This window comes from Pseudopodoces humilis, chromosome 9 (genome assembly GCF_049639895.1).
Source record: "Pseudopodoces humilis isolate 2021_Gansu_Grassland_sample_001 chromosome 9, ASM4963989v1, whole genome shotgun sequence".
Lineage (NCBI taxonomy): Eukaryota > Metazoa > Chordata > Aves > Passeriformes > Paridae > Pseudopodoces > Pseudopodoces humilis.
The window spans coordinates 859764-885292 of record NC_142208.1 but is presented as its reverse complement, the minus strand read 5'-3'; the positions used below and the strand labels follow the sequence as shown (position 1 = coordinate 885292).

Genomic DNA, 25529 nt, shown 5'->3' with positions numbered 1-25529 from the left:
GTCATCACAGCTGCTGTGGAACAGGTTGAAGAATTGAAAATAGGAATTGTAAAATGGCCTGTTGTGCACAGGGTAGTTTGAAAGCTTAGAGCTGTTGGTGGGAACAGTGGCTCTGGGTTTCAGGGTGGTGCTCTGAGAGAAAATTAAGTCTTTCCTTCTACTCTTTAACCTTGTTCTAGGGTCTCCTTGTGATACAGTACCAGATGAAATTATTCTGTCTTTCATTAGGCAGAAAGAGTTGTGGCTAATCACTGACTTCCCTCAGCTCCCACTGTTCTGAGATGGGCCAGAGCTGCTGGGCAGAGCTTGTGGTCAGGAGCTCTGCAGGCACCACGGGCACAGCTGGCTTGGCCAGCAGCACCACCAAGGGCTGGAGAACTGCTGAGGAACACCAGGAGCTGCACTGCCTGTGTCAGACCTCCTCTGATCCTGTGCAGGGAGCACCCCAAGCAGCTGCAGCGTTCCTGGGGGACATCCTCTGATTCAGCTGGCTGCAGTTTGTGTGTAGTGTGTTGTGTGGTTTGCTTTGAGAGCCCTGCACAAAGCCAGCCCAAAAGTGAAAAGCTCCTGGAGTGCTCAGCTGAGTGCTCTGGGACACGCGGACGTTCAGATGGGTGAGGTGGAAATTCCCAACCATTTAAACTGAGGGTTTTGCCATACACACTAAAATAATTTTTCCTCATCCAGTTTAGTAGTCCACAGGCACAGTTAATGGACAGCAGCTCTCAGCAGGTCAGCACAGATCAGAGTGGTAGGGACTGTGTTGTTGGTAATGAATAAACTCCATGATTCCTGTGGCTCCTGGATTGCCATTGGGGTTTTCAAATGCAAGTACTTGAAGTGCCTGGAGCATTTACTGTGATCTGTCTGAAAGCTACAACAGCCTCAGTAAACAAGAGAGTTTAAAAGTCAGTGAATTCAGGAAAGTCATCTGTTCCCCTGCTTTCAGGTTTCTATTATAATCCTGATGTTCTCTGGAGAAGCATCAAAGCATTACAGAGTGGGATATTTTGCATCCACATTGCTTCAGGAATACTTAAGTGCTAAGGCTTGTCATTCATCACCTCAAATCCCTGAGAATCAAACCAGATTTTATACTAGTGTAACTTCTGGAATAACACAGTCAAGAAAGCACCTGGGGGAAATGTCACCTTTAAGGAGTTTGGTAAATGAATGAAATAGTGCCATAGAAACCTATTTCTACTCTTCTCATAATTGAGGATTCACTGCAGAAACCCCAATGGTGACCCTCAGCATGCTGTGAGCGAAAGGGAATGTAGAACACGTCTGTCTGAAGGTCCTGCCTCACTGGGGGACTGCAACAAGTGTTCCAGGCTATGTTCCCTGCTCCTTTTGGTAGTCATCTTCATTTGTGTTTGAATGGGACCTCTTAGGGCCTAGAGAAAGGTCTGTGCATCTCCCAAAGATTGGATTCAATCTTGTGATGGCCAAGGAACTCAGGTTTGGAAGTCTTAGTTTAAAATAGCTCAGTAAGCATTTCTTGTGTGTGTGTGGTGCTCAGTTTGGCACTGAACCTGTCAGAGCTCGGAGGTTTCCCAGAGTGCAGAGCTGTTTGGGATGAACACCAAGTCAGTCAGGAGAACCTCAGGAAGGGGGTTAGCCTAAAATCCTGTGTGCTTAATGTGGGTGTGAGATCCTGCCACACATAACCTGGGGGGAGAAATGCTTTATCACTGGTGGAATGGCACTCTGCTCAATCCAGCTCTTGATTCCTGCCAGCTCAGGGACCTACACTGATAATCTCTAGGGGTTCCTGCAGCCTAGCAGTGTGTTGGGATTAATACAACATCAATCTGGAGGTTCCTCTTTTTTTGCTGCTTTAGCTCATTCTTGAAACTCTTGTTTCTTCCCTTCCCTGTTCTCCCGCTAATTTTGTTGTAGGACCTCATCTTCCTGCTTTAGAAATCCTTCAGTTTCTGATTACATGATAATATAAATACAATGTCAATATAAAGACATTTCACTGGCTTCCAGTTTAAACTGGCCTGCCTTTTCTCTGAGGTTTATTTACTGAGATATACTGAATTTTGTCCTTTGTCCTTAACTTTTGTATAATGAAAATCCAAGCTGTTAATTTCCTTTCATCCATCCTAGTGATTGTCATAAAGGTTGTTCTCTCCATCAGAGATTCATTTGGAATCCCTTTCTCAAATACAGCTGAACAGCCTGATGTATTATCCAGGAGAAATTACTTGTACCTCTCATAATAATGTTAACATCTCGTTTGCTTTACTGAAAATTACTCAATTGATGTGTTTAGAATCAGGTTCACCTTTTTCCAAGCCATACTGCATTACTCCCTCATATTAATGTTGGAATTGATGAATACATTCCTATTTTTTTCCCCTGCTGTTATCTCTGGTGAATAAGCCCATTGTTTACAGGGAAAAAAATAGTCTCTAAATGCATGACTGTATTACTTCCCGTCAATTTTAATATTTTCCTTTTTTACTGCACTGTTCTGTGACATCTCCCTCTTTCAACATAATAATTGTGTCCTTGTGTTGATGATACCACATAACTTGGTGTATCATCAAATTGCCTTAGTATAAATTCACTTGTTTTTGTTAAATTACTTTGCTCATTAATGATCTTACAATCTCTCACCAGATTTTTATCAAACACTGATAAAAATCTTTTTTATTCAAACACTGAATTTTCGCTTCTTTTTAAACTTTATCCCTAAAGCTTATCCACCACAGAATTCCCATTGCTAACTGTCATCTCCACCAGAACTAGCAGGGTTTTTAGTCTCTTGCTTTATCAAGGTGGCACATCTTTGTTAGCACTGGTGAGCAGCAGTTCTTCCCAGGGGTGAGGCTCAGAAATTAGATGTTAATTGTGGCACATGACGAGGCAGCAGTGCCAGTAACATGGCTTGATGGACTCAGGGAAGGTTTTAGAAGGAATTACAGATGCATGTGCTGAGAGTTTGGGGCAGTAACACCCTCCCCTGAAAAGGGAATCAGCTGATCCTCAGGGAATGCACTTCTCATACAAAACTGATTTCTATTTCCTTTCATTCAGGAGCCAGCACTGCACCTGTAGACTGACTGAGGAAATTGGGTGAATACTGCTTTGGCAATTGTACTTTGCAAAATCCTTCACTCTCAGCTGATACCTCCTGTAGGAAATCAAACTGGAAATACATTGTTTGTCCTAAAGTGGCAGAATTCAGGAATCAGAGCTGCTTCTTTGCTTGAAAAATGCAATGAATTTGTTCCTGCTGACTTAGACCTCTCTTGTGTCTTTGATGCTGCATCATTAAACCAGGTCTAAGTGCTGTAACTGTATTCAGTGTGAAAATGATGACTCTCTTAGACTCTGAGTATTGAAGTAATTAGACGTAGTTGGATTATAACAATTAACATAGCATCAAGAAGTGGTGCTTCTTTTTGTTCCTGCAGCTGCCTCAGTCTGGAGCTTGTGCAGTCCTCAGTCAGACCAAGAGGCCGTGAGCTGAACCTGCTGCTTTTGTCTCCTGCTCCTCCTACCTTACACAGGTGGTGAGAGACTTCATATTGGGAATCTGAGCTTATTCCATGGCATTTGTTACAAAAAATGAATGGATGAAGCTGTAAATCTGATTACATTTATTAAATAGAGCCAGTGCAGTTTAGATGTGAATAGGATATTAAGAGTCTGAAAGAAAATTACAAATACTGTAATTTATCCTTTCAGAAGTTCACTTTAAATGAACTAAAGTGGGAACACAGACAAGCTGTATAACATTTTGACATATCAAACCTATCCTTCCTCTATAACTATTGAGACATTGGTGGGAAATATATCATAAGGCTGAGCTTTTAGCACATTTTCATGTGCTAAATGATTCCTGGCTGGCTTAGCCATTCCCTTGTTGCCCAGGTTTGTTCCCCACCAAAAGCGTGACTTCCAGCAGCTGGAGGAGAAGGCAATGCACTAAGAATGCACGGAGGGGATGAGGAAAGTTAATTTTCAAATACTGCTGATGAGTTTCTTGGCTGTCAGCTGCTTCCATTAGGCAGAAACCTAGTGAGTTCCAATTTGTGCCTCCAAAAAATGCTGAAAAGTTATCTGCTGATGCATTATTAAATCTGTAGGGCCAAATTTTCTGCCAGTGTAAAAATTCCACTGATGGCATCCAAAGATTTGGCCCATTATTAGAGAGTTCATTAGGATTAATTCTTTGTATTGGCACTATAATTTATTTGGAAGACTAAGACGCCCAATTATTTTGAGAAAATGCTGGTAGATACCTATTCAATCACAGAGTTATTTTAAAATCACTGAAAACTAGTGATTGCTGTATGAGAGAAGCACTGGGTGAGAAGACAGAGGAGTGAGTGGTAAAATCCACTCAGAAACATGAAGTAAATTTTACTCACCAGTGCTTTCAGAGCCTGCTGGTGTTCTCAGGCCATAAACACCAGTGGGAATGTAAAGTCCTAGTGGGCCACTGCCCTGATCCTGACAGCTTCCTAAACACCTGAAACAGGGCAGTGCTGAAAGCTGAGGCATGCTGGATCAAATGGATGAATTTCAAATTGATGCTGATTCTCCTTACAGCGTAGCAAGTAAAGTGTTTTACCTACTATTTTCTTGAAGCAGCAAAGACTTTCTGTCTTTTGAGCTTCCAGCATTTCTGCCTCACATTGTTTTTTTGCATTCAGTAAGGTTACACTGCACTTGTTTTGCTGTGGTCAAGGAAAGAATCATTCTAAATGATTTTTGGAAGGATAAAAAGCCATTACAGAAGCTGTATTTTATTTTATCGTCACTTAATCTTAGAGTTTGCTGCAAGGACTTGCTTGGCCCTAGTCATAGGTTATTTACTGGAGAGATGGGTTATGGAATTATTTGGTAAAGAGAGACAGCAGCACCTTTTTATTTCTCTTGCTGTATCCATAAATCTAACAGCTTTTAAACCTGTGATGGTCAACAAGGCACTGATTGCTTTAACTGCAGGCAGACTGGGCTGAGACCAGTGGAATCTTCCCTGAAACATCCCAAATTTCAGGTGCTCTTTGAGAAAATCAGTGTTAGATGGTACTTCCTGGGCTAAATGAAGAGAGGTTTAATGGGAGTTAATGTCCCTGACCTGCACATCCTCCTGCTGGCCCTGCTATTTACTGCCCCTGAAAGGTGCTAACGAAAGCCTGGCAGCTCTACTGGGGCTGAAATTCTTCCCTGTCATTTTCTTCCATTTTAACTTTTTAACTTCCATTTAACATTTTAACTTCCATTTTAACATTTTCCCTAGGTTGGCAGCAGGCTTAAGAAACATCATGAACAGTAAGAATTGATCCAGGAATGGTGAAATGTTTGAGATCCACTGGAGAAGCACTCTTGGAAGGCACATGCCACGACATCAGAGGTTGGGTGGGACTCCTGAGGCTTCCCAGAGCTTTGTGGGGATGTGTGAACGAGACCTGCCTGCCTTGTTCGTTAGTACCAGTGCTGGAGTTTCATAAAGAACGTGGTTTTTATCCACATTTGCTCTGCACCAAAGCTGTGCTTCTACTGGAGATGGGTTTCCAGTACTGAGTCTTTTAAACTCTCACTTCAAAGGTGGCATTATTGCCAATAAGCTGGTTTTGTGTTTCATGATTGATATGCTGTACCTACATAATCCTGGAGTTTACCAGAAAACCTCAGCTAACCAAAGAAAGCAGCAGTACAGGTGACCATTTTTAGGTGATTATCCTCAACAGTGAACTATTTGCTTGAGTTGACGCATTTCCTTTTTAGCAGCATTGCCTGGGTTTCCAAAGGCTCAGTGAAGCTGAGCTGTTTGGAGTTCTGTCCAGTGCTGAGGGTGTGAGCTGCAGGGAGCCTGGCTCCTGTCACCTGCCAATGGCTTGGTCACGTCTGGGACTCCCCTTTCTGGAGCTCAGCTCGCTCATCTCTTGGTTACAGGTGTTAGCACTGACCTTTGGGCAGTGCTGTTTGATTTAGTGATGAGCTGGGGCTCGTTAGCAGTGTTTAATTATTCATGCCCACCCACACCTTTCTAAAAGCGGAGCTTAGCAGTGACAGGGGATTTTGGGCTGCTGCATTCTCACGCGCCGAGACCCCAAAGCTGCTGCGTACAGCACGAGGGGAAAGGCCAGGAACAGAGCAGGAAGGAGGCACAGCAGAAGTGCAGGAGGAAGAAGAGCAGGAGGCACAGGAGGTGCTGAGGTGCTGCTCCAGTACCACAAAGGGCCAGCTGGAGGGAGAAGAGATGGAGAACCAGCGCTAGTGCAGGTATGTGTGAGGTGTGATGCGGGAGAGGTGCTGAGGTGCGTGCCCGGAGCGCTGGGGCTCCGCACAGAGAGCAGGGCAGGGTGTCTGCACCTCCAGCACCAGCTCTGCTGCTCTCATACAAACACCAATTCTCTGCTGTGGCTGAACAAGCTGCATGGGAAGGAGTGCCTGACACCTCCAGGGCGCTTTGAGGGCTCCACTGGCTACACCACTGAACATGAAAGGTGAACGGGTACCTTGCCATTCCTTCGGCAACATTTTGCTTTATTTTGTTCCTGATAGAAATAAAACTTATTCTTGTCTGTGACAGCTTAAGAATTAAGTGGTTCCTCACCTTTTCTACGGTCTTTTTGTGCTGTGTTGCTGGTTGGTTAAAAATATATTTGATTTTTCTCGCCTGTGGAAACAAGCACAACTGAAGAAAAAAGCTTGCTAGGAATAAATTGGCACCTCTTTCTATGCAGTGTTAAATAAGATTAATAGAAAGGTTTTCTTAACCTTGTGCTCTTGAGAAGTGCTTTGAGCCCTTAACTTCTACTGGCACGATTCCATGTGTCTCTGCTTTCTTACATTACTTTTCTCGTGTCACCCCTAAAATTGTCAAGTCAAAATCAACATTAAATTTGAAGAATTGCATCTCCCGAAGACAGAGCTTCACATGTCTTTTGTGCACAGTGAAAATACTTGTGGAAATTGCTTTCTCTGGCCTTAAACCATTTTTCATTTTTAGAGATCATGTGAAAGAACTTAATCCAAATGAGATTTTCAGCTTCAGTTTTTCCAGAGTATTCTTCCCAACATCAATCATGATGTGTAAAGCGGCCTAGCACACTTCTTAATGAGCCATGCGTGACAGGACTCGTTTTTCTTTGGGAACAGGAAATGCAAAGTGACGTTAAGAATCAAGTTATAAAATTCATAGTAGGGATTGAGTTACTTATGATTCCATTACTCCAGCGCTGGGACAACACCAGACATCTTGTTATTCTAAATGCAGCAGAAAAAAGGAATTTTCAGGGATGCCTTTTGCTTTGATTCTTATATGAAACTCTGGCAATTTTTCGGAAATGGTCAAAAGGCATGAACAGTACTGTCCAAAATCAGAGTATAAGGCTTGGAAAACAGAGATGAGGAATTTTAAAGCAATTAAATGTACTTAAAAGTTATTTTTATTTTTTGCCTCAGTTTTGGAGCCTTCAGTGTTTGCTCATTTCAATTTTTCACTCTTTTCCTCACAGCCAAGAGAGCAAGGTTTGGATTATTTTTTATGTAGTAACATAAAATTCACTTTTCTCACCACTGCGTGCTGGGAAAACACGCACACACCAAAATCTCAGGAGATGGGAGGCTCGTAGCTATTTTTACAAAGGTAACAGATACTGCTGAAAAACTTATTATATTCCTGCTTAGGGGAAGGGCAGTTTGGATTCTCCTTAGTTTGGGAAATACATTGTGTTGGCTTTGGGCATCGCTGTCAGGATGTAAACATGCTGGAGAATAAAAGGCCTAGGTGGTAATACATATGAGGAAGGATGGAAAGAGCTGGACTCTCTGAGTCTAGAAGCAGTAAGATGGAAAGTGAAGAAAACAGTTTTTCAGTCCATAAAATACTGTTGAACTTGCTCAGTGCCTTCATGATGTATCCTAGAAGTTTAAATTTAACCCCTGAAGTCAAATGGCCGGGCTTCAAGTCTAAACCCAAAATCTGAGACGCTTTGCAGCCTTATGAGGTAAGAAAAAACACTCTGGCTTTTGCTGTTCCTTTTTTACTGTTCTGCTCCTGAGATTTTGAGCTTGTGAATGACAAATATTTTTAACTAAAGTTCCTTGGTCTTCGGGCAAACCCTTGATTGTCTCGTGGTAGATTCCAGAAAAACAAATGAGAGTTTGGGCACACAGGGTGGGTGTCAGGATAGCTCAAAGATGCTGATGCAGTTTCCTAAACTTCAATGAACCTGCTGGCACTGCTCCATAGAATGTCACTCAATATTATTTCACTTGCACAGGATCAAACCCAAAGGGCTCAAGCATTATACTGAAACTGTGACAGAATTAACAGAGGGGAGCTGCTTCCTGCAAAGACTAACAGATCCAGACCATCAAAAGATGGAGCTATGAAAGAAATTTCAGCAGAGTTTCATCTACCAGGATATCTCAGGCGTTGCTTTAGTTATTTCTTAGAGTTTAAATCACTGATCTTCATCCCCCATCGAGCAGCAGAGCTCCCCTAACATCAAGGAAACTGTCCTAATTCAGACTTGCTGAGAATATTTAAACTTGCTGTGAATTGTAGGAAAGAGTCAGAGATAGTTCTTACTCTAAAGTCGCTTTGTATCTTTCCTGTGGGCAGTTCCCTCCCTGATGTGTTACGGTACCTTCAGTGTTTCTTGACTGGTTTTTCCACCAGGGTGTGCAGAGGTAATGATGTCCATGGGGAGAAAGGAATGGAGAGCTGCAGCAGCTCAGTGGAACAGGTCTGGATTTGGGTCTGGCTCTGCTGCTGCTGCAGGTGGTGTAATGCACCAGCACAGCTGCTGTCTGGTGTGATCTGAAGTACTTGTTTTGGGATGGGGATCCTGAACCACAGCCAGCAGCTCCTCCAGCGCTGGGAGGTTTGCCCCAGGTGCTTTATGTACAGGCCATCTTCAGGAACAATTCCTCCCTCACAAACATCTCCAGAATCAGTTCCTGACAACATACACTCGAGCCAGTACAGCCCCACTGAGGGAAGAACTGCAATACTTTAAAGTGACTCATGCACAGTAATTTAGAGGGTGGCTGCCTACAATTTCCAGGTGCCATCAATCTCCTTGGTAAGATAATTTCCTGCCTTCATATCTACGGAGGAGGAAAGGATACACCATGAATTTCTGATGATGGGAATGATACTTAGCCTTTAGATAGTGTTTTTAGCCTTCAAGCAGTTTACAGCTGAGCCTTAATGTTCATCATATCCTTCAAAGTCGTTAAATGTTAATATTCCCTTTTTATAGAGGGGGAAGTTGAAGGGAAGGAGTTAGCTAACTTTCTCAGAACTTTGGGAAGAGTCATGGGAGTACATTTCAAGCCTTGTGTCTAGGTTATGTATCCCTTCTTTCTCTCCAAGGAAAAATCCCTTCTCTGTTGGTGCCAGAGTTTCCTGGGTAAGGCCTTCAGCAGCCCTGGGCAGGAATCAGTGTCTGCCACAGGGGTGCTGACTTACAGTGACTGCTCTGCATCATCATTGAGACATTTGTAAGCCAGGAATGTGAAAACTTCTGAAAAAGGTTCCTAAATGCTGCTTGATTCAATAAACATGAGCTACTGAAGTGGTTCTAAGAGATGTCAAGTGGTTCTCTGAGAGACACCAAGACTTCAAAAAGCTTCCAGCCACCAGCAATGTGAGCATGTGGGTGGAATCCTACTTGATTCACTCCTGTTGGTTTTTAACATTAACTCCAGTGAACTTCAATGAAAATCTTGGAGGTAGCATTTGTACCTTTCCTATTTCAAGATACATATTTATTTTATTTCTGTCTTCTGTAGCTTCTAACTTTCATATATCCTGAAACAGAAATACAGCTGAAGGCTGCAGATACAGGAGGTTTCTTTTGAAGCAGTGGGGAGTCTGCCAGGGAGGCAGAAGTGGAAAGCATTGATATTTGTTTAGAGAACCCTGGTGTCTATCAGAAATATGTTTTATTCATAGAAGACAACTCATAAAAGGTCAGAAAAATAGAAGAAAGCTCATTTACTCCATTCAGTTAAACAGAAAATTGGCACTGTGGAATAGAAGTGCCGACCAATTGAACGACCCTTTTTTAATGTGTTGATTTAAAAGTTATATTTTAGCATATTTTCTTTTAAAAAATATTTTCATTGACATCTTTGTTCAACACACAAAAAAATTATAAACATGTTTTAAAAATTGAGAAATATTGAATTATATTTTAATTTTTTCCACTTTGAGCCTACTTCTAGTCAGCTAGAAGAGCAAAATTATTTTTGCAGCTCAGCTTTTGGATCAACTTAGTTTAATTTAATTTCTAAGTGCTTTAAAGGCAAGCATTGTAAAAATTCAAAGTTTTTAAGTTTCATGTTCATTTGCCTATCCTGTAGAACTTAACAGTTTTAAATGACACAAACTGTGCCACCTTTTATCTTTCCAAAATAAAAATCAGCTAAATGCTAGAGGTCAAACTGGGCCAGAACAGGGTTAAAAGTGACAGGAAAGGGGGAAAATGGGCACAGAGGGATCTCTACTGAAGTGTGTGTGGTGAAATCATTCCCAGATTTGGTGTTTCTGGGAATATTCATACAGGCACTCTCCCATATTCTGTTCACAGAATTCGTAAGAATTTTTTTAAGAAGAGCTTTTCCTTCTGCTGAATTAGGCCACAACAGGCGAGTTGGCTAAAAAGCAGTGAGAAAGGAGACAGATGGACATTTGCACACAGCCATGCTTGGAATAACAAGATTTTCAGTGGAAGTTAGGCTTAGGAGATGGGCTCCAAGTAGCAGTAGCCTTCAGAGCCCAAACACAGCTCTGCCCCTCTAAACCATCTCCCCTTCCCCCTCCTCCTTGGAAGCATTACAGGAGATGTGATAAGTAAATATGAGCTTAATATAGCTGTTTACTAAAGCTCTTGGGGAAAGTCTAGCAAAATATGCTTTCATAAATAAACCAGAGCTAATTAAGAACCACTTGAAAAGCTAGCACAGGGGAAGGATGGGAAAAAAATTACCATGGAACGTGTGTGTGGTTAGCAGAAGCGTAATTCCAGCTGGGATGAGACAGAAACCTGACTGGGAGCTGGATTTATCCATTCTTTCTTGTGTTGGGTAGACTGCTATTAAACAAATCATGCCATTAAATTTGATTGAACTACTTGACAATGATAATGGCAACAGAACAAGGCCTTTCCTGAGTAACCTGCAGCTAAAAATCTGATAAATGTCTGATGAAGCTGGACAGAGGGCTACTGTGTAACTACAAGGAAGATCAATCTCAATGCATGTGTTTATTTTTCAAGCCCAAAGCAGTGAATTGTTTGTGAAATAGAAGGGATTGGTTCCCTGTAATAAAGTGGGAAATGCTTGCACCTTTCCTGACCTGGGATTCCTGTGGCAGAGTTAAAAGGAAAGCAAACCTGTCCGCAGAGGTTTGCTGTGCGGATTTCAGTGCTTGAAGGTACAAGGGTATGGCAAATACAGGGGAAGGGTTCCCAGGACCGTGTCCTGTGATGTTCTCTGGCTGTGCACATGGAGCACATCTGACTGCCAGTGCTTGCTTTTCTGCCTTGTCAAATCTGCACCATCATTCTTTGGTTTGGATCTGCCCATGGTTTAATGTGACCTCAGTGCTGCAGCACACATCATCATACCTGTCATATCTGTCTCACCTCTTGGGAGAATACCCTGGGAACATCTGGAATCAAAAGTGAAGAGCTGCAGATACTTTGTGTCTCACAGGAAACCTTTGTGCCTGTGTGCTGTGGAAACAGCTCGTTTGTTCTTGCCCTTATTCCCTGGCACACAGCACTGCCACGATCCCTCGTGATGAGGGTGGGGTGCATTGCTCTTCCCAGCCTGATCCTAGCAGGATTCTGAGCACAGGGAGACCCCAAAGCCTGCAGTGTATTCCTTAGGAGGACTGTCCAGCACTGAGACATTCCAAAGCTGGAGCTGCTGCTCAGGTCTAGGGTTTTGATCCAAGAGCTGCTCTGCTCTGCACTGAGGTTTGCTGCTGCTTCAATCTGCAGTGTTCTGTTCAGGCACAGCCCGGCCGGTGCTCTGCGTGGGAAACCTGCACAGACACAGTTCCCTTCCGTGGGACCTGAGCTTCCCTGCCAGCTTCTCCTGGAGACTGGGCAGTCTTGGCAGCAGCTAAGCTGGGGTTAGCCAGGCCTACCCTTTTCTCCTGGTTTAGGTTCTGCAGGACTGATAAAGGTCAGTTCTCTACTCCTCTCTTTTTTCTATTACATGGAACAGAGTCTGGTCGTAGCAAGACCTATGGCTGTTGGCTTGTGAGGTGAGAATTTAGGTAAGGACCAAGAAGCAGAACTATTCATTCATTGAAAATAAGACATTTATAGCAATTTTAGTGCCTCGTGGTATGGGCAAGTGGAGAACTGGTGTTTTGTCTTGATATGGCAAAACCCCCAAATTATTTGTCCTATTGTCCAGGCAAGGAACAGCTCTTGGGCATTGTAGGCTCTACAACCATGCACCACAAGGTCTGTTCTTCTCAGAGTGAATTTCTTACACCTTTGGGCTGTGGAAGAGCAACATGGAATGCTGCTGGAATGACCTAAGAAGTGCCAAAGTCCCGTGGATGAGATGGGCTGTCCTGTCCATGTGCTGCAGGGCCCTGTTTGAGTCAAATACTCTCTGCTCACATTTCCTTTGCTCAGGCAGACTTGTGTAAGTCTCCTGTTCTGGAAATCCATCTGTATTTGCTTTCACAGTTTGGATATTTCCAATGGTATTTCATATTCATGTTCTGCAGCTTTGGAATTCCAAAGTGCTGTCGAGCTCCATGATTTCACCAGGACTGCCGAGGTGGCATTTCCAACCAGCTGCTGGCAGAAACACTGCATGGCACAAGGGAGGAAAACTGAACTCAGATAATCTGTTGCCTTTACACAATCTGCCTGCTGAATTAATTCCACTGAGTGCAAACAGGTGGAAGGAAGGTGAGAACATCAGAAAGCTTTTGTTAAATGGCAATCCTTAACTCCATTTTCATTGTGAGGATCAGGTTTTGGGTGTGCCCATTGTGTCTGGAGCCTGTGCTGTGCACTGGGGACATGAGAGGCAAGTCTGATTCCATTTGCTTTTGGGATTTGAGGGGTGGACATGCTAAAAAGGTGTAATAGATGGCATTGATTCATGCTAACTAAATTGTAATTATTTGGAAAGTTATTATTATAAAGCAATAAAGAGAATCTGTGTTACAAGGCAGATGTGCCCCTTTACAGACGTTGCATGTTAAAATTAAGGTACAGGATGTAGTTTTGAGATCAGTGATGTCCCAAAATGAAATCGACCTTGAGATGGACAAAGTCAGAATGACTTTAAGCATAGGGCCTGAAAATTATGAAATGTAAGACTGTTTAGTGGACTTACATAACACAACACTTAGCACACACATGCAAACCTGTGAGGTTATCCAGAGGACAGTGAGGATGAGTGTGAGCCTTCATCCAAAGACCCCCAAAAGAGAACTGGAGACCCCCTAACAACAAGTGAGGCCATGAGGAACAGTGACATAAAGTCAAAAAAATCAGAAATAGGAGGAGACTTATGGGAAACATTAATGAATATGTATAAGCACACAGTATATAAATTTAGCTTGAATTGTTTTGTTTTATTTTGTATGTGAGATGGGGTGAGAAGCCCTCTCCATACCCCAGTCAGTTTTGCTTATGCTTTAATCATACTTAATTACTGGCAAATTACATACATAAATTGTAATTTTTTACTAAATTGTATGCTTTTACTAAATTGTATGGTTTAACTAAATTGCATTATTTTGTACCAAATTGCTGTTCAATTCACTAAATTGTATTCATTTTTAGTTAAACTGCTGTTAATTCAATAGACCTAGCTGTCTAATTTCAATTTCATTCATAACAAAGGCAAGGTTATTGTAAGTTTTTAGTCCCTTCATTCAAGGGTTGTTTTGTACCTCAGAACTCCCTGATGAGTTAAGCAGTTTTTTGATTTGTTTTTTTTCCCTTTAACACATGAGCTACCAAACTGGACTCCACACTTAGTGCCATACACCTCACTTGTGCTCAGTGTTACCCTTTTGTACCTCCAGAAGCTAAATACCCTCCAGCTGTATTTTCTATCTGTATCTATCATTTATTTACACTTGATAAAGGGTCACAGTCACCTCTGACCACCTCTGCATGATGCCAGAGGCACTCCTGAGCTGCCTTGAAATGCACCACTGCCATTTCTGGAGAGAAAGGTGTGCCCTGAAAAGCTGAACTCATTCCCAGTTTCAGGGACACGTAAGGAATCGGGGATCTGTGTTATCCCTTTGCCACGTTTCTTCACCCTGCAGCGAGCACAGACTTGATTTATCCTGCAAGGTGCTGAGCCTGGCCTGCTGTAATTAGCCTTAGGTAGATGTGAAATGAGCTCCATGACATCATAGCTGGCTTCTTCTGCTTTTCCTGTATTTCTGAGGCATCTTTATTACTCATTGTGCTGAATCTGTGATTTGTAGTTTCTATATTTAGCGGTTTCAGAATCTCTCTTTACTGGAATAAATGTTGATTTCACTGCTTGATCCAGGGGAGAGAAACTTCTAGGACATGTTGTCATTCCTTGGTGCTGGAAGCTCACTGTTCACCTCATCTGCTGATCTGTTGGTGCAGCAAACTCTTTGTGTCAGATGTAGATCTGTGCTGGGGTTTTTTTTTAAGCCTGGTTTTCTACTTTCTCCGTCAAATTTGTAATCCATTGAATTGCTTTCACCTAAGACCACTTCATATTTTTGATAGCCTAACGTAGGAAGTAATAAAGTTGCCTAGAAGCTGGGATAAATTGTGGGGTTTATTTGTAAGAAGCTTATGTATCCTTTGCCAACATCTGGCAGCTCAGCTGGAGCAGGTGAGAGCTGCCCTGAGGTGCAGGATGTGCTGCAAACACCAGCCTGTCCCCCCTGGGGAAGGGAACCTCAAGAGAAATCTGCAGCTGGAGGTGGAAGGAGCTCTTTTGGTCACCCCGCCTAATCTTGATTGCAAATAACTGGATTTTTCCCCTTGTTTCCCTCCCCACCCCCTCATTTGTTATTGATAATGTTTTTGTCAAGTGGAGGATTGTTGTGTGGTTTCTGTCAATCTTTTCTGAGTGCAACTGGTTCAACACATCGTAGGTAATTTCAAAAAAAATATATTCTGATTTTCTTTTCTCTAGATTATTTTACCTTTTTCTTTCTTTTCTGTGAAATGCAAAATGAGGGCAGTGTATCAGCTCACAACAGCTGAGTGAAATAATTCTGCTAGACCTCCTGTGCTTTATATAAAATATCCTGGAGCCAATATTAATTGGCTTATCCAATTGGAAGGTAACTCTGCTCTCTGTTCTTTTCTCCCCCAATTCAATTTTTAATATAATCATTCCCATCAGCATTATTTTCAGGTTTTCTTGATTTTTTTTTTTTCTCCTAAATGTAAGTGTGCCAGACTAATTGGAATGGTGGGGAAGAATTTTAAGGATGCTCCCATTCATCCACAGTTCTACTGAAATGTAATTAAGTAACAAAGATAACGATGTCTCATGCATGAAAATTTTGATGACCCATATTCGTAATAGTCACACATTGTGGATTAGGTAGCTTTGATATCTCTTAACCCTCATTCTGACCTGTTCTCAGATATTTTTTTAAGTTCTTCAGGGTGAATTATTGGTGGGGACCATGGAATTGCAGAGATATTAGTTATGGGAATTGGTTTCCCAGCTGTTTTCTCTGGTTAATCAGAGTTATTCCCCCTTGCCTGCTGCTTTCCCCAAAGTGCTACAGACACGGGGAGAGGGGAGCAGACACAGCTCAGGCACCTCACAACTCCCTGGGCAAGGCTTTCATTAACTCATGGAGGGTATTTCAGAGTTTCAGCTTCTCAATTAAATAGCACAAGACTATTTCTTTGGGCTTACAGCTTGAGCTGTATCCTGTGCTAGATTTTATCCAGCATTCCCACTGAAGTCAGCTGTATTTGTTGTTACAAGCTCAGGGATTTTTTTCTGGATGACAAGTTTTTCTGGCTGATGGCTAATCAGCATATCATCAATAAACACCTCTTTATGCTGCCTTGCACTGCTTAAACTTAGCAGCATTTAAAATTCAGAAATCTTATTTCTTTTTGTATGAAAAAAGCCACAAGAGAAAGGCGAGCAAGGGCTGCTTGCATGATGAACCCAAAGCACTTTTCAGACATGTTGATTTTGCTGAGGTTCCTTTTTCTTGCCTTTCTCCTGTGCTGGTGTGAGAGCTTTGGGCAGCACTGAGCCTGTGCCTGCCCTCCATAGAATAAATGCTGCTGCTCTGCTCTCTGCACGGGGAGATGACACCATGGGCTCATTTATGTCCTAACTGGGTCAATCTGACTTTTCCAGAGTGTGTCCATGCCTGCTCCTGTGTTTATCCATCCCCAGCAGCAGCAGCACAGCAATTCCAGCCTCCCCAGGGGACATTGCCACTGCTCTGGGCTCCCTGGGGAACGAGCTGTTTGCCAGCACTCCTGGCCTTCTCATCCAGCCTTCTCAGAAGCTCTTGCCTTTCTGTGAGGCTGAAGATTTGTAAGAATCCTACCTAAGCTGCTTTTTGGCAGAGGTTAATGGAATTAACTGGAGCGCTTTATTTTTGTAAATCAGACCTCTGTACATCCTCGTTTGCAAAGCTGTTTCCCTGCTTTCCTCTTCATTTCCCACTGAGGATGCCTTTGTCCTCAGGGAGAGGGAACAAATGAATTTTTCACTCATCTTATTCCAATTCTCTCTTTCCACTCAGCAGCATTTAAAAAGCTCTGTTTTCTATAAACACACTGCTAGGGCATTCCATGCTGCATGTTAACCTGGGTAATGGAATGGTGCAGCAAACACGTGTTAACTGTGCTTACATTACATAAAGAAACAGAAGGAAATTATCTTTTCATTTTTCATCGAGTGTAAAAGACTCTGGGATAAATGGAGTTTCACGCTGAAAAGGCAGAGAGTTCTGATTTTAATTCATGGCTAAGTAATCATGTTAAATGAAGATCAGTCAGCTCAGTGCAAGCTACTTTTGAGCAGAACTTGTTTGTTGAAAATCACTTCTGTCTGTACTGTCAGGCAGGTATTTAAGACTTCACAAGGTGCACACACCACTAGAAAATTCTACAGTAGCGTAGAAAACTTTTCCACTTACTTCTTCCAACCATGTTTCAAGGATTCAGTGGTACCAGCCATCATTTCAGACCTATGGAGGTCAATAATTTACAGCATTAGTTTTCTTTGAGTCACTAACTTCACCTCTATTTTAATAGGAAAGGAAAAGGGGAAGGATATTTCCTGGTGGTTAAGACATAAGGGAAAACACTACTTTTTCTTCTCTTAAGAATAATCTGATCTCACTTTTCAGTAAAGCAGCTATGTTGGGGACTGTGTGTTGTCAATCTCAAAAACTATTTTGGTAAATGATCTTCTGTAACTTTTTGATTTGTTCTCTGTGAAGCCCAAGAAGCTGGTTTAGATGAGCTTAAGACATGTGCTATAATTACATTATAATTACATAAAACTTGTATTATTCATCATCCTACAGCAAATTGTACTGGGACTCACAAAGTGAAGCATCATCTTTCAGACAAGCCTTGTTTCTAAGTGTTCTATGCCTACAGGACAGAGAATTTGCTCTTTCTCTTGCTATCTACTGAATTGTGAGAGTGCTGAGGAGCCCAAGCTAGGTTTGAGTGTACCTGAATAGTGCCTTAAATATTCATGGCAACAGTGATCCAAGAAAATGCTGAAATACTTTCAGTTATTTCAGTGTAATAAGGCAGCAGAATTACAGCTCAGGAAATGACTATGGAAACTCTGCAAAATTGGATTTGGGTTCCTAAACCTTCCTCTGCAGGGATGAGCTCTCAGTATTGGGTGGCACATCCACGGGGACACCTCCCACTGCTCCCAGCCCCAATGTCCAGCCTGTCCCTGGGCACTGCCAGGGATCCAGGGGCAGTGTGCCAGGGCCTGCCCACCCTGCCAGGGAGGGATTCCTTCCCAAAAAATGGCTTTTGAGCAGCTAAGCAAGTCCAAGGGCCTAGGGAATTACCAAAAGGAAATTTTTGGAGCTATTTAGCGTCATTGAGAAACACCAAGGAGAAGCTTCAAATATGGCTTGTGTGACCAGGTGCTGGTAATAAGTGAATTGCTTATTTGCAGACAAGTGAAGATAGCAATTCTGCTTATAAAGATATTCTTACTTCATTTTCTGAATGATTACTAATTGATTTGCAGAACTGGAGCTGTTGCCAATTGTTTCCTCTTTTCATTTATCACACAGATTAATTTCTGACCATTGGTAACTGTGAAGAATGTTGTCTTCTAGCCCAAAACCACAAAAACATCCATTTTAGATCTTACAAGTATGAAGTCTGCTCTGAACATTCATATGAAACAATGAGATAAAGAAGTGAAAATAGAAAAGCGACAGATTTCTAGAACTTGAACAGCTTTTTTCAAACTGGCTCTTTATGGAACCCTGATAGCCAAATGTTCTTTGCTGACATCTTGCTAAGCTGTGTCACGTTCCTGGAAGGCTGAGATGTGTCACCACTCCCCACTGCTGCCCTGGAGCTGTTATTTCCAGCCTGGTGGGCACACAGGGCCTTTCTGTGTGAGCCTCCTGCTGTGGGACAGTCCTGAGCAGGATGGAAGTGCTTGGGAAAAGGTGCAGAACTCATGTGCCCAGAACTCAGGCTGTTTCTGTCTCTCCAGGTGGAGCTGAATTCTTCTCCTCATGGGGTTTCTACCTCATTTTCTCTAATGCTCCCTTGAGGTGCTTGGGCTGAGCCAAAGGAAGGAACTGATCCAGCCCAGCAGTAACTTTTTAAGAACTTTAAAAAGCAGGAAAATTACTTTTTGAGTGAATGATGGCGCTGTGTGAAACCCCAAATCCTGCTCAGTGTGCTCAGTACCAGGTCTAGCAAGGGACAGAGAGAAAATCCAGAGTCATCTTCATCAGTCTGTAATTAGGTCAGCCTAAAGTAACTGTGAAGCTGCAGCCTGGAGTGGAAAAGATCAGTAAATTCTCCTCCTTGATAAGAGTTTCTCTCTCATTATCTACTCTGCTAATTGTCCTGAAGGCCTTGGAGAGAGCAGATGGACTTTAGATCTCCTTGTGTCAGCAGCAGGGGCTGGCTGAAGGCTCAGCCCTCTGTCCCTGGAGCTTTGCTGGGTGCTCTGAGCCTGCTGGCACTGCTCCTTCCCACCCTGCTCCTCCCTGCTGGCCCCTGGCCCTGCGCTGCTGCTCCTGGAGCTTTGTGCCTGCTCTGGCTGCTCTGGGCTCTGCTGTCAGCAGGAGCCTTCACAAGGAGCTTCGCCCTGAGGATGCTTCTGAGCCAGCATAGTTAAAACAAGGAAACCAAAATCACAGAGAAATGTGGTTACTTTGGGTTGTGCTGAAAATGGAACTTTTCATCAGCTGGATGAAAGGAACCGAGTTATTTCAAAAAGAGAGTGGGGAACTGGGTAGTTAAGATGCTGTGTTGGAACAGCGGTAATGAACTTTAAATCACAGCTCTACCTGCTTTGAAAAGAACAGATTTCATAAAGAACACCACAGCAAAGCCTCCCAGCAGTCTGTCTCTCTCCAGCTGCCCATCTCAGGCACAGCCCAGGGTTTAAGAGCTGATTTTCTAAAACCTGTTTCTAGAACAGTGTCCCAGGCATAGGGAAAATAGCTAAATGATCTGTCTTCATCTTTTCCTAGAACAAAGAGGGCATCAAAGCCTCACTGGTGCTTTGTCAGGCTAAGCAGAGGTTTCCTCTGGAGGAGGGAATCATTAGCAGTGCTCACAGGTACATCAGAGACCTCAGAGTGGTACCTGAGCCTGGTACCTTTTAATGCCCCAGGTCTCTGTGCATCTCCTGGGCGTCTGTGCTGTCCCAGCACAGCTGCTGCTGCTTCCCCTCCCTGCAATGCTCTTCCCTAGACTCTGTTCTCCAGGCAGGAGGAGAGACTTGAACGTGCAGGAGCTTGGATTGTCCTAAAAGGTCATTTTTTTCTATTCTATTCCCAATCTTCTGTGTTTTCAGACTCAGACAGTGGTGTGTCCTTAGCCCCTGTGGGCACAGGTGCTCAGAGGAGTTCCAGGAAACACCTCTGGTTATCATTAGCCAAAAGAAGTGAGGGGATCATGGGCTGGCACTGAAGCTTTTTCTTCTTTATAACAACCTAGAACACATCTGAAGGAGACATGAGCCCTGACTAACTCTAGATGTGGGAAAATTCTTCCCAACAAAAAATTTGCTTTGTACTGTAATTGCTGATCTTGCACTGTTGGGAGGGTAGATTCTAATGCTAAATTAATAAAATTTTCATTTGTATTATTTTTTTCAGTATTGGTGATCAATAAAATAATTACTCTGTCTTGATGTTTAATTCCAAATATATATATTAAAAAAAAAGGGATGATATTATATTAGTGTTGTCTGGGTGAGTCATGTGGGAGGACTCAAGTTTCATGACTGCTCAAGAAGATAGCCAATTTGGCTTTCATATAAATGTGAAATGTTTTAAAAGAATAAGTTTGTGACTCAGGCCAGGAAAACATTATCACTCATAAAAGTATGGGGAGCTGAGAGAAGAGGGGTTGGTAATAAGGTATCAATTTTAACAGGCTGTTCTGGAAGATCTGCATGATTTGGGCAATCCCAGTTGCAGCCAGAAAATGCAGATTGTGTCTGTGCAGAGCTGCTGCACAGAGGGTTTGTTCCTGCATCTCTGCAAGAATGGATTTCTATTGCACTCTTGACAGGGAGCACATTCTTTGAGCTAATCTTCATATTCTGCATCCTGGAATTTACATTTGTATAACGAGGCAATATAGATCTCATAAGCATCTCCCTGAGCAAAACGCTCCCTCAGATTTTTTTTAACTTCACGGTTTGGCTTTCTCAGAGACTCTGGACATGGGGCCCTTTGTGTAGCTGACTAATAGAACTGTCATTATTCCTTTCTGCTTTAAAGGGAACACTGCATCATTCCTTTTTTACATTCCAAGTCATTTTTAAGGCATAAAAAATAGATGGGTTACAGTCATCCCTGTATTTTGAAAGGCTCTTGTTTCCACATAGAAATTGCTTCACGTTCTACTCTGAACAGTAATGTTGGGTCACTGAGTGTGTGTTTGAAAGATCATCTCCTTCTGATTAGGAACAAGTATTCCAGCTCTTCTGAAGCTGAAATTTGGAGCTGCTTGTGTTTCATTTCCCTGAAGCTGACTGGAGAATCCAGCCACACCAAGGGAAGGTTTCCCCACTGATCCAGCAGCTGTATGAGGAAATGGCAGCACTGCTGCCTCATGGGCTGTGCATTAATGCAGATATATTAAAAGCATTCTGAAGACATTGAATTGGCAGAATCCTCATATTGCTAAATTAAACACAAATGAAGGTTTAATTGCTAAATCCAGACCTCTCCTGCATTTTAAAGCTTTTTCTTTGCTCTTAGTGTTGTGAGAGAAGTACTAGCATAGCATATTAAATTAATGTTTCTTCTGGAAGGCACAGTGGTAGTCTGGAAGTCTAAAACTGTCTTGCAGAAGTGAATAGAAAAACATTCCAAAGCTTTGCAGTTTAATTACGAGCTGCCCAACGTTCCTGGGCAGGGAATGGATGCTCTCACTGCCTGCTGTGCCTTCAGTGTCCTGAGCAGGGGAGGGATTTCTTGTCCCCCAAGGGTCTGTTTAAGGAAATAGTGGAGAAGTGGAGATGGCTGTGAAGGGCTGGAAACAGTGAGTGTACGACTTTTCTACACTCTTGCTTTTTAGCACAGATTTAAAGATCCATTTGTAATCTCTTTTTCCTTTGAAGTGTATGCAGGACCCACCATGCACTTTGGTTTAGATTTGCAAAACTGCAGGGATTTGGTGAGTCTCTAAGGCTTTTTTTGGTGCCTGATCTTCAGAGGGAGCAGGGCAGGGGCAGGGCAGGAGCAGGCAGCAGCCCCCATGGCTGTGTTTAGTGCAGGGTTTAGATGGGGAAGGGTTAAGGGAGGAGGAGAAGAGCTGTCCCTGCACAGGGCACAGGCACTGGTGTGGAGGGAGAGGAATAGAAACAGAGCTTCCAAGGGGGATTCTGAACACCCTGTCCCCCACCCATCTCCCTCCTCCTTTGCTGAGCTCCTGCCCCAGCCTTCCCTGGGGGCACAGCTCACACACAGGCTTCCCTGGGCTTGGGAGAAAGGAGAGCTCACAGACCTTCCCTGCCTGCAGACTTTATTTTGTGCTGTAAACTCCAGAGTGTTTGTGTGAGGTGTCTGTCACCGTGTCACTGTGTCACCCGTGGGGCTGCCATCAATCAGGGCTGGAGGGCTTTTGGAGGCAGGGAAGCAGGGATGGCAAAAGAAAAACAAAGTGTCTGTTTTAAACTTGAATAGCAACTTGGATTTGTATAATTACAGTGTTCAAGCAGAAAAGTAGCACCGCTGCAGGAATCAATTTTATACCTTGAAATAGCAAAGTGATTGCAGGAAGTTGTTAGTGGAATGGCTGGAGCTAGCTTTGTCACAGGACCACGTCAGAAAATGTTCAGTTCCAGTATTTAAACAATTACCCACTGGTGCCCAGTCCTGTTAACCTTTGAAAATCCCAGGTGAGGCGGGTGGGATTGAGAGTCCAGAAAGCTGGATTTTATTCTCTGTGTGTGCCACTGTTGATTTTACATTTTGCAAGTCAGTCTCTCCAGGGACATCATTTTAATAGGTTTCTAGATCTTTTAATTAAGAGCTAGTTGTTAAAGCTCTGCCAGCTGTTATTGGAGTCCTACATAAAGTTTCAATAGCTTCATGAGGTATGAATTTTCCTTTAAAAACTCTCCCTAACCTTTTGTCCAGTATAATTGACACAGTTCCTGTCCATTTGCCTGTTGCTTTGGTCCTTTATTATTGCTCCTACCTACCAGTCCACACTGGATGGGTTTCATCTGTACTGGTCCTCGTGGTAAAGGCTTCTTAATAAGAAGCTGTCCTTTGTGCTGTCTTTTGTTCTTCTGATGCTGGTGAGGTTTCAAAGTGTAGGAATGTGTATTATAGTGATTAGGTTATTATTTTATCTGTGAATTGTTTCTGAATTGCTGGGTGAATTATGGCTGGTCCTAGCAAGTTCTTATCGTTTACTATTTCAATTTATTCTGCAATAAAATGCCAGTTCATTTTTTGGTCACATTTTCAGCTGCATCACCCTTTCATTGATGGAAACCTCCCAGTGATTTTCTGTACTAAATGTGCAAAAAGACCCATCTGGTTTCTGTACAGTCACTGGTTTTTCTGTGGATGGTCCAGCTTGGTCCCCCAGATCTGGCAGCTGTCCTGCTCCCGATGGAATGGTGAAGGTGTGTGAAATATTATTGTGATGCTGCAGTTTTGTCCTTAAAGTCTTCTGTGGCCTGTCATACCGTGTTTTTTACAGCTAGCCCGCTAAGGTTTATATTCCTTTCTGTTCCATGTGTGTTTTATGATCATTTTTGGTGCTGTTGTTGCTAATGCCCTCCCTGACCCGCCTTTCCAACACAAAGCTGTTTTGCTGTTGGCCTTTCAGCAGGTGAGTGCATATTCACCTTCCAGCATGCTGTGCTCACATAACCTTCACACACCTGCCAATACTTCACATTTGAAATTTTGTTTATTTTAACAAGCTTGCAGTTGCATCACCTTTTTAAAATCAAGTGGGATTTTTTCAAAAAACTTTTATCTGCTTTAGAGATACTGAATCTTCCTGTATCAGGCTCCCTTACAGAGTGCCATTTTTTGGTAGTAATATTCTTGATGGGGACCCTGACACTGCTGTGGCTGTGTCACAAGGTGGATTTTTTTGGTGGGTCCCTTATCTAGTCACTGCCTGAAGTACAAGCTGCAGATGAGATTTGTCACCCAGCATGTCTGAAATAACTAAACCCTGCCATTACTGCTGTTTTCCTGTGCTAGCAATCCTTCCAGTTTCTCTGGGCACAACAGGGTTGCTCTTCTCAAATGGAAATGATTAGATTGTCCTTAACAAGGTATTTTTCCTGTATTTGAGCATGGACTTAGAGTTCCACAGAGATTCTGTTTTACTTGTTGGTACATCTCACCAAGCTCTGATACAATTCTGAGATATTTGTGATGTGATTTCCTGACACGATTCCTGTGCTGACCTGAGCTGTTGCATTTTTTAAAAATCCTTTCTCTAAAGTACCAATAATTACCTCTTTCCCCCAGGTGTTTGATATTATTTAAAACATACTTACAGGTATCTACCCATCCCTTTTTTAACCTTTTCAGCATCTGTATAGAAACACATACATATTTGGTTAGGGTTCTTTTGCCTTCTGCCACTTTTGGAAAACACACCTTTGACTTTGGCCAGTGCATTTTTTACCCTTGGGCCTGGAGACAGATGAGGAAGAGGAGACAAAGTCTCCCCACTTGTGGCCCTTTCCCTGGGGGTTCTCAGCTCCTTTTGCAAGTGTTAATATATTCTCAGATGAATTTTGCAGGCAGACTGATGAGTGTCTGTGCTTTGTTATGGATTTATGTTAAGGGGGTGGGTGATTCAAATTAATGATTAAAATTAACAGCTTAGATCCGTTCTTGAGTCAGTGTTAGTTAATATGTTTTTGTGATGGATTTTGAGCTTAGCTGAGGCTGAAGACTTGCCCTGAAACTGGTAAAAATCCATGGCCCTTGTGAGGAATGCTGTTTGTTGGCAGCATCTGATACATTTTTTGTTTCACTTAAGACATACCAGGCAGGTGCTACAAGGACAAGTGGGAGCTGCAGTGGTTTTTGCTATGAAAGAGAATGCTTCACTGGCTGGTGAAGGATAAACCCCAAACAATTAGGGTAAAATATTTTTTCCATGCTGCTTTGCTCTGGAAGCTTGTCCAAATCACTTCCCAAAATAATGGGAGCTGTTACTGTCAATAGTGTATCATGGAGAGAACGATGCAAGCAAGTGTTCAGTCTTGCTTTTGCAGGGGATGCCTAAAGCTGTATCATAAAATGGGATTTTGATCCAAAACAGCAGATTTTGGACTCCTGTGTCAATCACATCCCCTCCTTTCTCTCTCCACCAGATGCTGTTTTACAAGTATGTAACATTTTATGTGCAAGGAGAAAACAGCTGATTTATTACAGGAATGAAAGCATATTAAACCTTCCACAGGGCTGTAAGGACAGCCTTAGCCCAAATACACCTAATCCTGATCTGATAATAGCTGGCAATGAACTCACAATATTCCATATTACATTAAAATTTCTCTAACCTAGTTGCAAACAGTTTTTCATTTCAATTTTGTTTGCTTAAGTTTATTACAGAAAGTAAAAATAACCCCTGCTCTGATAGCACCTGCAAGGTAGATATTGCTCTATTTCTTTGTAAATAAAGGCCTGCATTTTATTACTGTGAAAATTGCTGTGTTTCTGCCTTTGCACATCAGGCAATTTTCTGAAGCTTCTCTCAACAGGTATATTATAATGGCTCTGGATGCTGGAAGGGTATGCCTTTCCTAAATGTACATCTACAGATAATGAAGTATTTAAGAATGAA

General features: G+C 42.6%; 2 protein-coding genes across 12 annotated transcripts in view; one reads left to right on the top strand and one right to left on the bottom strand.

The window, feature by feature from the left end:
• Positions 1-25529, top strand: part of CTNNA3 (catenin alpha 3) — a 394943-nt gene that overhangs the window by 134469 nt on the left and 234945 nt on the right. The window lies entirely within an intron of this gene.
• LRRTM3 (leucine rich repeat transmembrane neuronal 3) overlaps positions 1-25529 on the bottom strand; it is a 75319-nt gene that overhangs the window by 28366 nt on the left and 21424 nt on the right. The window contains exon 3 of one of the 3 annotated variants that reach the window (XM_088059698.1): positions 17150-17200. The exons of the other annotated variants lie outside the window; for them this stretch is intronic. Within the exon in view, the coding sequence (XP_087915824.1) occupies positions 17195-17200 (6 nt within the window). The 3' untranslated portion in view covers positions 17150-17194. The remainder of the gene's footprint in view (positions 1-17149; positions 17201-25529) is intronic. 3 annotated transcript variants of the gene reach the window in all.